The sequence below is a fragment of the Carassius carassius genome, chromosome 24 (assembly GCF_963082965.1).
Source record: "Carassius carassius chromosome 24, fCarCar2.1, whole genome shotgun sequence".
NCBI lineage: Eukaryota > Metazoa > Chordata > Actinopteri > Cypriniformes > Cyprinidae > Carassius > Carassius carassius.
This window is the reverse complement of record NC_081778.1, coordinates 6,750,638-6,763,201: the sequence shown is the minus strand read 5'-3', so window position 1 is coordinate 6,763,201 and position 12,564 is coordinate 6,750,638. Positions and strand designations below refer to the sequence as shown.

The 12,564-nt window shown below is 39.4% G+C and overlaps 1 protein-coding gene across 1 annotated transcript in view; it reads left to right on the top strand.

Annotated features, from left to right (window-relative positions):
- The window catches only part of znf407 (zinc finger protein 407), a 39,804-nt gene that overhangs the window by 15,414 nt on the left and 11,826 nt on the right, over positions 1-12,564 (top strand). Inside the window, exon 3 of the mRNA XM_059507395.1 lies at positions 9,554-9,628. Within this exon, the coding sequence (XP_059363378.1) occupies positions 9,554-9,628 (75 nt within the window). The remainder of the gene's footprint in view (positions 1-9,553; positions 9,629-12,564) is intronic.

Genomic DNA, 12,564 nt, shown 5'->3' with positions numbered 1-12,564 from the left:
TTGAGAACCTTGTTCAAAAAACCATTCGAGTATCTCAACGCTTATCTGCCTGTGACAATCCATTTACCGCTGTCAGTCCTCCGTCCCCGGCTCCCACTGCTTCTCCTCCAGCACCTGAACCCATGCAAGTGGACTCCACCCATCTCACTCCTTCTGAGCGTCAGCGTCGCATCCAGCTCCACCTTTGTCTGTACTGCGGGGGCGACAATCATCTCATTGGCTCCTGCCCTGTTCGACCTCAACGTTCAGCGGTAAGCTCCATTCAGATCCCTCCTAAAGTTGAATCCTTAAACCGTACCATGGTTCATCTGTTAACCTCTCATGTCTGTGTCTCAGCGCAAGCCCTCCTCGACTCTGGTTCAGCGGGGAACTTCATTTCAACCCAGCTCCTCCAAAAACTGAACGTCTGCAAGCACCGCAGTTATCAAGAACTCAGAATCCACACCATTCAAGGAAAGCCGCTGGGTCGAGGTGGAATCAGTCATGTTTCTCCCACATTAACGCTCCGCATTGGCGGTTTACACGCAGAGGACATCTCATTCTTAGTGCTGGAGGAGTCTACTGCTGAGCTCATCCTGGGACGCCCCTGGTTGGTCCAACATCAACCCACCATTGACTGGAAATCCGGGGAGGTCCTTCGTTGGGGAGAAAACTGTACTCATACCTGTCTAGCTCTAGTCAAGAGGAACCCGAGAGCCCTATTTTCTCCCTCTTCTTCGTCTTCAGTGCAAAAACCCAAGCTTCCAGTCTGTTCGACTTCCGTTGAGAGTCCAGAAGTCCAGCATCAGGTAGAGATTCCTGCTGAGTACAGAGCGTTCCAGGATGTGTTCAGCAAGCAGTTGACGACCAAGTCACCACCTCATCGGCCATGGGACTGTGCCATCGACCTGCTACCTGGAGCCACTCTACCTAAAGGCCGTATCTACCCTCTGTCCATCCCGGAACAGAAGGCCATGAAGGAGTTTGTGGAAGAAGCCCTTCAGCAACAGTTCATCCATCCATCTACTTCACCTGCCGCTTCCAGCTTCTTCTTCGTGGCCAAGAAGGACGGAGGCTTGAGGCCGTGTATTGATTACCGCCATCTCAACTCCCAAACAGTCAAATTTACTTATCCCCTTCCTCTGGTCCCAGCAGCCCTAGAACAACTACGTGGGGCCCGTATATTCTCCAAGTTGGATCTGCGCAGCGCATACAACTTGATCCGTATTCGTGGGGGTGACGAGTGGAAGACTGCTTTCGTCACACGCTCCGGTCACTATGAGTACAGGGTAATGCCTTTCGAATTATCCAATGCCCCTGCAGTCTTTCAAGGCTATATGAACGAAGTGTTCAGAGAGTATCTCAATAGATTTGTCGTGGTTTACTTGGATGATATCCTCATCTACTCATCGTCACTTCCTGAACACAGACGCCATGTCACTCTGGTCCTGAAGAAATTGAGAGCCCATCATTTATACTTGAAATTGGAGAAGTGTGAATTTCACACCACTTCGGTGCAGTTCCTGGGCTATATCATCGATCAGCATGGAGTGCAAATGGACCAGAGGAAGGTGGATACCATCCGGAACTTGCCGCAGCCAACTACTGTGAAAGAGCTTCAAAGATTCCTCGGATTTGCCAACTTTTACAGAAGATTCATCAATAACTACAGTATTATCAGTGCTCCTCTGACCTCTTCCTTGAAAGGCCAGCCCAAGTCTCTGTCCTTCTCCTCCAAAGCCATCCAAGCCTTCCAACAACTGAAGGACACCTTCTTAACCGCTCCCATCCTTGTCCATCCTAATCCAAATCTGCCATTTGTCGTCGAGGTCGACGCATCTTCTACTGGGGTGGGAGCGGTCCTCTCCCAGCAGCAGGGTGAACCTTCCAGACTCCATCCATGTGCCTTCTTCTCCAAGAAGCTGTCCCCGGCGGAGCAGAACTATGACATCGGGAATCGGGAACTGCTTGCAATCAAGCTTGCCTTGGAAGAGTGGAGGCATTGGCTGGAGGGAGCCAATCACCAATTTCAAGTCATTACCAATCATCGTAATCTGGAATAGCTCAAAGAAGCTAAGAGGCTCAATCCTCGTCAGGCCCATTGTGCTCTCTTCTTAACTAGTTTTGATTTCATTGTTTCCTACAGACCTGGCAGTAAGAATGGTAAAGCGGATGCTCTCTCTCGCCTCCATCATCCCTCGTCTGAGGAGCGCCTCCCTGAACCCTTTCTCCCTCCAGCCATGTTCGTCTGTCCGATCCTCTGGGACTTAGACGAACAGATATCCCAGGAAAACCGTCTCCATCCCGCTCCGCCGGGAGGTCCAGAGGGGCTCATCTTTGTACCTCAACAATTTCGCACCGCCCTTCTGGACTCTGCTCATACCGCTCCGGGCTCTGGACATCCAGGTAGCAGGCGTACCCTCTCACTCCTCAAACAACGGTACTGGTGGCCGTCTATCTCCCAAGATGTTTCCCGGTTCGTTCGAGGATGCTCAGTCTGCGCCATCACTAATACTCCCAGAAAACACCCGGAGGGTACACTTATACCACTTCCTATACCCCATCGTCCGTGGTCTCATCTTGGAGTGGACTTCATGACTGACCTTCCAAAGTCTAATAACTTCACCTGTATCCTAGTAGCAGTGGATCGGTTCTCGAAGGCTTGCAAACTGATCCCATTACCTGGACTCCCTACCGCCTTAGAGACCGCTGAAGCCTTGTTCCACCATGTCTTCAGAAATTTCGGAATTCCCGAAGATATAGTATCTGATAGAGGTCTACAGTTCGAGTTTGGCAAGCCTTCTTCCGACTACTTGGGGTTACTGTTAGTCTCTCCTCAGGATATCACCCTCAGACGAATGGCCAGACTGAGCGAAATATCCAGGAGATAGGACGATCCCTCAGATCGTATTGCCACCAGTACCAGGACAGCTGGAGCCACTACCTCCCCTAGGCTAAATACGCCCAGAATTCTCTCAGGCAATCCACCACCGGGCTCACCCCATTCCAGTGTATCCTGGGTTTTCAACCTCCTCTCTTCCCTTGGTCTGGTGAGCCCTCGGAGGTTCCAGCTGTTGACTCTTGGTTCCATCAGAGCGAGAGGGTATATGACTCAGCTCACGTGCACCTCCAACAGGCAGTGCGAAGGCACAAGACCCAAGCCGATCGTCGACGGACAGACCCTCCCCAGTATCAACCTGGTCAGAAGGTGTGGCTCTCAACCCGAGACATTTGCCTGCCTTGCCGTAAGCTGAGTCCTCGATACATACAGCCTATCTACCATGTCCGCACCATCATGGATTCACGGTGACGAGGTCCCCGGCTGGAATATCTAGTAGACTGGGAGGATTATGGCCCCGAGGAGCACTCATGGGTAGTCACCCAGTTTCATGCAGACCATCCTGATCATCCTGCCCCCAGGGGTCATGGTAGACCTCGCCGCCGTCAACACCCCTCTTCTCAAGCGTCAAGAGCCGCCTCGGGAGGGGGGGTACTGTCAGGATTCCACCATCAACACCGTCCTCATCATCACTCCCTCCTCCCACTAGCTCGTTATCCCCCGAATATTAATTATCATCACCTGCATCTCTTCATCCTCATCACCGTCATCTGCTATCCCTCATCACTGCTCAACTTTATATACCCACTCTCACCCCTCAGTCTTCGTCTGGTCTCGTCATTTCATGGCATACAGACTCTATTTCTACACTCACCTGAGGATCCGCAACCCGTCAGTCATCTCCCAAAGATCGGCCAGTCTTCCTCTGTCTTCAGTCCTCCTTCTGTGATCCCTCACCCACTTCCTGTGATCAGAGACTCTTCAGTTAAGTCTACATTGGTTCTTATCATCCTGTTTGCTCACATATTCTCCATCTGGTTCGGAGCATTCTGCTAATAAAGCTAATAGACTTACCACCTTGTCTGCCTCCTGTATCATCCGTGACACTAGTGTCTTGTTTTTTCTCCAGCAAATCTGTAATCAGCAGGGTTTACACTAGAGGTCGACCAATATTGGATTTTCAACTCGAGTAGTGGTCTAAAATCGGTCGACCTCTAGTTTACACGTCACATTTTGGTAATGGTATAGATAGCTTGGAACCTCAGCCGAGGTGGTACTGAAAAAATTACCAGGTACCAGGTATTGTACACAGTGGAAAAACCCCCCAAAAGTGAACCGTGCCGTGCCTTACCATACCATGAAGTGGAAAAGTGTGGCCATTAGTGACGCTGGTGCCACTGCTCTCAAATATTAGTCTAGACCCCTTTATTAACAGCGTATAATGGGATCACCCCACAAGACCATTGTTAATTTAGGTAACGAAGATGAAAAATATTAGTTTTTCGAATATGTGACGAAGACGAGACGTCGATGAGCTAAAACTAATATCTGATGACTAAAACTGTGACAAAATATATGCCGCGTCTTTGTTAACAAGACAAGATGGGACTATAATGTTATTTGAGGACTACCGGACATTCAAAATACATTGCATAGGCTACTGTCTTGTCCTTAAAATGTGCGTCCCCATCATTGAATTGCAATCAAATATTAAATAAGTATTTTAAGTAAACCTAATGTATCTGAAACAATGAGTTTAATTTGTATCTCTTTCGTATTTGTCGTATTATCTTATTCTGCTTTTTTTTTTTTTAATTATAAATTATTAAATATACATAGACAACTATAATTTTTTTTTAAGTTGCTCCCTTTTCACTTCTATTTAAGGGATAGTTCACCCAAAAATGAAAATTGTCATCATTTATTCAAGTTTTTCCAAATTCAATCCTTGATTCAAATTTATCATAGAGTACATAGAAAATAACTACCAAAGTAAAGATTGGTAACTGCAGTTTGACTAAAAGAAATGACTAAAAGTTGACAAAAATACAATGACTTTTCAACAACTAAAACTATATAAGACTCATATGACTAAAATGTGACTAAGACTATTAAGCATTTTCGTCTCAAGATAAAGACTAAGACTAAATCAAAAATCGCTGTAAAAATTTAAACTGCACAAGACTTGTCATTTTGGAGATCCTCTGACCCAGTCTTCTAGTCATCATTATTTGGTCCTTGTCAGAATTACTCTGATATTTTAACTGCTTCCAACCCATGAAATTCAAATACTTACTGTTAATGTGCTGCCTAATATATGCTACCCTTTGACAGGTGCCACTGTGACAATATAATCATTATTATTAACTTCAATATAATAACAATATTATCAGTGTTATTAACTATTTTGGTAAACCAGCTGCAATTCGATGCAGGTCTTGCAAACAAACTATTACAGAAGAATATTATTGAGCCGACAGCAGTAAGTGTTACACTGGGGCTGCACCAGGCATGACCATTCTAAGGGCTGTCTACATTGAATGCATCAAAGAGATTGTTGGAAATCCATTTATCCTGCTTATCAGAAGTAGCACTAATGCTTGGCGTACTTCAGAAATAGAATGACGTGCCACTTCCAGTGTAGTGTAGACCGCATTATTGATTGTAATAGGTTCAATTATCTTTTGTTACATCACAATGAATTGTGTACAATGAATATCTTGCTTGCATTGTGTTTGCACTGTGTTGGCTATGATGAAAGCATTCATGAGAGTGCCGAAGTCAGGTTGCAGTGGCGAGATCCTTGCATTTGTGCACTCAGCAGACATGACAGTGATCGTATACGGTGTAATATTTTCAGCTGTAATGGTACAAACGTAGTAAGAGTTCCACATGTAATATTTATTTCATATGCAAATTTATTTCCCATTCATAGCAGAGGCATATACACTGAAGTCTTAAAAGAGGTACACCCTTTTAAACTAAATATAACAATCAATGGATTAAAATCAGGTTAATAAATGGCCTTTTGTTAAAAATCCTACTAATATTTTGAGCAAATGAAAAAAAACCTTTACTATCTAAGTGCTGTTTTCACCTTTGTTTCTGGCTGTTTATATTTGGTGGAGCACAATCAATCAGACTTTACATGAGGGCACTTTTAATCATCCCTAATTATTTCAAATAATCCCTTAATTTAAAAAAACAAATGCCTTTTTATGCTTAAACCTTTTTTTCCACGCAAGCATCAGAATTTAAATTGGAGTTTTATGACAGCAAAGATTGCCTGGATCATGTTTAATCCTTTCTGATTCATGCTGTTGCATAAATCACGTTCTAAGTGAGAATAATAATATTCCTGATCAATATGTAATCCTCACTGGACACAGACTAAGGATATGCATTAGCAACATAGACAGTTTAATGACAGTAATTGCTGTATTTGATTTTATATATATATATATATATATATATATATATATATATATATATATATATATATATATATATATATATATATATATATATATATATATATATATATATATATATATATAAATAATGAGGGAATGAGGAGAGGGTGGTATATTCTTTTTCAAGTTTTTGTGTTCAATCACAGTGGTGTATGATTTCATTACAGCATTGATAAAACACAGCTCCCCCACAATTTTAGCAGTCATACATCCCTATAGAAGAGATTTCTATGACTAAACTTCACTGTGGGAACCACACACTTCTCACTCTACTCCTCCTCTAGCAGTGTCATAGCATTTTGGATGCTGTAAGATCGTAAATGACTTGTAGATGTATGGATTCCCAGTAATCTATATTTTGTAAATACTAAATGCACTTCGCAAAAGGCTAAATTATTTCATTCTGCTTTTTGCTACAGTGAGTAGTTCCAGTGTAGACAACAACTAAGCGTTTCACTTCTGCACATTGTATCTTACTGCTTGAGGTGAAACAGTCACTCTTTTCATAGCTCTTTATGCAGAAAAAGAAAGCAAAAAAAAAAACTTGTCATGAAAGTAAAGCTTAAAGTGAAGGCCTGATTATTTCAGGAACCATGTCACAAGTCCATTTGTTTTTATTTCTGTTTTACTATTGCTATTACTATTACCTGCTATTCCTCTTGTATCATTGTGCAAAAAAATAAGTCTCCTAAAAACATTGCTTTAGAAGCAAAATTGAGTCATGAGGCATTTCTGTGTAGTCCTGTGTGCTTGTTCTCCATGTATTGGTGTGGGTTTCCTCCAGGTATTCCTGTTTTCCCCACAATCCAAAAACATGCAGGTTAGGTGAATTGGGGACTCAAAATTGCCCATACAAATGTGGCCTTTAAGACTGCATGTTTTTCCGCGTAGTAGCACCCAATTCGTCACGCATGAGCACTGCTCCCTGCAGGCACGCTTCTTAGCATTTAAATCAATTTGTCAGTAGCTAGACCAGATTAGACTGCTCTTGGCCACTTCAGCTTGGAAATGGTTTGTCTCAAATCGTTATTTAAATATGCCTAGGCTTATGGATTGTTGTATTGTATATTAAACAGAATAACTTGAATTATTTGAAAGTCTGATAATTTGTTAACTGCACGTTTGTTCAGAGAAAACAAAATATCCACAATAAAATATGAAAAACAATAATGGATGCAGACATTTAGTTTGTGTATAAAAATCCATTTACACATGATAAAATGAGTGTAATACAGCATATTATTATTTTAATTGCTTTGTAAACCGGTACTTTATTGCTCCCAGGAATTAAAAAGACTAGGAGAAATACAAGATAAAGTAATAATACTAAAGACAAGTTCACATATGTGAGATATAAAGTTGTAACTGCAGAATTGGCAGTGTACATATTCAAGCCAGTAAAAGGAGTGTTTTTACGGTTTTATGTGCTTAAAAGATGCACAGCTAACATTTCATTATTTTACATTTCACATTTTATACACGCTGTAAATATTTTAAATAAAGATGGCATGCGTGTATGTTAAACAAACAAACAAAAAATGCAATAATTAAGACTAAAAGATGCATTTTGATCAAATATTTGTTATTGACATGCAACTTACCCAAGGAAAGCTATTTATAAGTGATAACTAGAAAAGCTAGAAAATGACAAAACATTGACGCATAACTTCAAGCATCAAGTGACATAAATACAGCAACAGAATACACAGAAGCAGCAAACAGTAAGAGAAACAAAAAAAAAGGATTGTTATCTGCATCAATTCAGATGTACCATATTATCAGCAGATGTGGGAAATGTACAAAATGTTTTCTTAGAAGCTATTTGAGATGCTTTTGTGTTTCAAGGATGTCTGGATTGCAGAAACAGCGCCTCTGTTTCCAAAGGCTTGTCACTATTTCTCAAGAATAATCTGGGCAAAGAATAAAAAAAAAAGTAAAAAATCAATGCAAAAATGTGGGCAATTATGCTGGACATTATCAGACAAAATATCTGATCTCGAATAGGTATTTTATGTAATCATTACTGTTATTTTAATTTTTATATGGGAACTTGTGCATGCTAATATATATATATATATATATATATATATATATATATATATATATATATATATTTTTTTTTTTTTTTTTTTTTACAGATTTTTGCATCTTTTATTTTTAATTTTTTTTTTTGAGTGCAGTTGTAATGTTTGTAACAGTTTAATAATTATTATGTCTTTCCTAGGGCCCCGGAAACACTTAAGATGGCCCTGTGCCTAGTCATTTGTCTTCACATCAAAACACCCACTTGTCAAATTAAGCTATTTTAGGAGAATAATTGGATTTTTCATTTTAGATTATTGACATTTTATTGTCTTTCATGACCACTGTCTTACAAAGTCATTGTTTCATAGTACATTTCCTTTACATGGTCTTTAGTACTTTACAACCCATTTATGAATTGTGTTTTAGATACCAATTATATAATAAATGCAACGTGTTTTCATATAATAAATCTAATGACTACCAAAATGTGCCTTGAATAATCAGTGATCAAATGCAATTGTCAAACATGTAAAAATACTTCTAATAACAGAGCAATGAACACACATATTACTTGACTAAGGCTTGTCTGTGTTTAATGTGCTCTGCTGCTTGTTGCAATACTCTTCTGAGAGAGATTCACAAAGCCGCTTACAAGCAAGTCATCAGTTCCAGTTCTCGACATGAGTATGAATGGAACATGACTGCCCCCTACTGGCCTTGTCTTTCTTTTTGCTTTGTAAGCTCTAAAGATGGTTATTTCAGACAAAGCTTTTTTCTTTTATTTTTTATGCTCAAAAAGTAAAAACTTGTCAGTGGTTGCTTCTTTTTTACTTTAACTACACTCATATTGAAGCTGAATGTGTTGAAAGGATGACAGGGCCCGAATTTCATAGTGGGATTGTGGTTACTGCGTGGTTATTGTGGTTTACTCTTTCCTGCAAGCTCGATGCTTATAATGCAGGAAAATTCTCACCAGCATGCGTTCACTGTAGCAGTGTGGGTATTAAGTAAATTAATAAAAAAAAAATTAAAAAAAAATCTCTCAAACTATAATCTCACAGACAGACGGCACAAGTAACACTGAGATACTTGGATTAGAAGACAGATCATTAAAACAGCACACAGACACACATCTATAATAAAAAATATTAATAAATAATGGTTTACAAAAAAATGTAATTATTTGTGTCCTGATTTTTATTTATGTCCATACATTTTTCATATCCATATGTTACAGATGGGCATTTGTGATGAAGAAACATCTCAACACTCATCTGCTGGGAAAGCATGGACTGGGCCAGCCCAAAGAGAGGTTCTGAACTGCACTGAACACATACACTTCTGTATCGTATTACTTTGTAACTGTTTCCACAAAAGATTGCATTTGTTAACATTTGTGAATGCATTACACACTAACAGTGAACAATATCTTTAGACGGCAATAGTATAAAAAAGTATAATAATGCTTATATGTATAGGGTAAAGCATCTAAATATGCTTTAAATGTGATAAAGGAGGATCTACAGGTTCAGTGTAAATAACTTTTTATGTGGGCTACTGTTAAAATGATCAAGATATTTACATAAAGCCTTCGTATACATGTGTTAGAAAACTAGGCCACGCCTCCTAATGTTTCCATTGAAACCTGGCCACCAGTATTCAATCAAAATTCAGTGGCTGGCCACTGATGTCAAATCCGAATGACCTACTGTTACGAAAATTTATACATTGATACATCACGTGAAAACTTGTGTGAGTGTGTGTGTGACCTTTGGCTAATCTGACCCGGTTTTCCCCACTCTTCAACAGCACACACACACTCAGATTGTGGATGTTATTATAATTTAATTTCCTGCACACAGAGCAGAGGAAAGGAGAGAATAGTGAGTCATGTTAAGATACAACACCGCTCCATCCACAGCTGTTCTCTCTAGCTCTGCTGCAGATCATTCGATCTCAGCCAGCAGCGCAGCCAACAGGAAGCGCGATCACATTACAGCAGGATTAATTTAAAGAACCCTCAACTATAATATTTATCCCATTACATGTGTACCAATGTTTGTGCAAATTGGTCACAGGGCGCTTCTTTGGAATTCTTGCTTTAAGCCCTATACAAGTGTAAATCTAAATATTATCCTTGTCTAAAAAAATATCCTTCATTTTAGTCATGTTGTATTGTTTTTTTTTTCTTTCATTTAGCAGGTATAGGCCAGATAATAGATCTAGTTTTTTGGGTGTGGCCCTATATCTTTTGATTGCACCATCCAAATATAACTAAACTTGGTGTACATGAACACTGGCAGATTCTGATGAAACAATCATAGTGAAAATGTTATCAAAAAATTTGGAATGTGACATACACTCAGATCCCACAACATCCATTTGACACATTCTTTGACAACTGCGTATTTTGGTTACGTCTTCCAAATGTGGTTGGATCTCAATCATTGCTGCTTAAAACTGAAGATGACACTCAGTCCCACACTGCTGTTTACAACACGCTCTTAAAATCTGCTAGTACATTTCGTTTTACCTTCATCACCACATGGGAACCACAAACGTATCGGCTCTATGCTTTCTTCAGTGTGTTACAAAGTTTAATTTCTCCACCTACTTATTAAACCATCCAGTTGACGTCATCATTTACCAAAAAATTATATCTCTAAAAACACACGTGTTATTCGATGATATCCACATTAACACAAACATTTTTTATTTAATAACATATATCAAACATAGATATATGATTTAACCCTAATTGCAATAGAAATCACATATTTGTACAATATAACAAACAAAACACCAGTATGAATTACCACAAATAAATCACATAATCATTAGGGTTGTAACGATACACATATTCGCATTGAACCATTTGGTACGAGACTTTTGGTTCGGTACGCATTACAAACCGAACGATTCGTTCGATTAATCCTATTACATTTGGAAAATGAATTAATGAGGTTGATGGCAAGAGAGTGGTGGATTAATAAAAACATCAGTATGTCGCATCTGCTATATGAGGCTACATCAGCGGGAATACTTCAAAGTCATGATGTTAGTTTTATTAAATAAAAAAATAAAGGAAATTTCTCTGGCATTTCTTTCTTTTTGCTGTATCGAGAACGTACTGAACCGTGACACCAATGTGTCTTATCCAGAGGTGTCAAGTAACGAAGTACAAATACTTCGTTACATTACTTAAGTAGAAATTTGGGGTATCTATACTTTACTTGAGTAATTATTTTTCAGCCGACTTTTTACTTCTACTCCTTACATTTTCACGCAAGTATCTGTACTTTCTACTCCTTATATTTTAAAAATAGCTTCGTTACTGCTATTTCATTTCGGCTTGTTTTCAATCCGGCTTGTCATCATTCAAAAAAAAAAAATATTAAGAAAAAAAAAAAAACCTATCCATATAAATCGCGCCATCCGGATGGAGTGAATTTGATTGTGGTTGGATGAGAAGTATAAACATATACCATTCCGACACCCTATTGGTTTTTACTCGATCCATCGCACCTGCACTTGACACAAATCACATCACACCCCAGCCAGGACAGTTGGGTTCGTTTATCAAAAAATATATTTCTTAAAAGTAGGGTTGGGTATGGAACCGGTATCCGTTCGCCTCAGAGTCAGTCCCCTTAAATTTCAAATGAAACCGGCGTCAGACCGGTCTCCGGACACAAGGTATGTGTTTATTGATAGATTGTTAGAATATCCGTATCTGTGCAGTTCTTTGTCATAAATACAGTACAGTTTACAAAAGGTCACGAGGGAGCAGTCGGTTTCTCATCTAGCTACTGTAAAGTTATCGCTTGTCACACCACAGGTGTTTCCTCCAGCGAAAATCTAGCCCTTAACACATATGAACGATACTTTATACGTACACTACAGTGCAAAAGTCTTAGGTACGTTAGTATTTTCACCCAAAAGTATGGTGTTCGGCCAGTTATTTATATATATTTTGCTGTAGTGTGTCAGTATAAAAACAGTTTACATTTCCAAACATTCATTTTGCCGTTGTCAGACTGCTTGTGCATTCAAAATCGCACTAGATATTTATTAAAATTAATGGCAAACTGATATTTCCTTCTGACACACTACAGCAAAAGATATAAATAAATGGATTAAAACCCTTTTTTGGGGGTGAAAATACTAATGTGCCTAAGACTTTACAAACGACATTGTTGCTATTTTATAAAGAATGAGCGTACAGTAATTCACAGAACTGATTAAAGA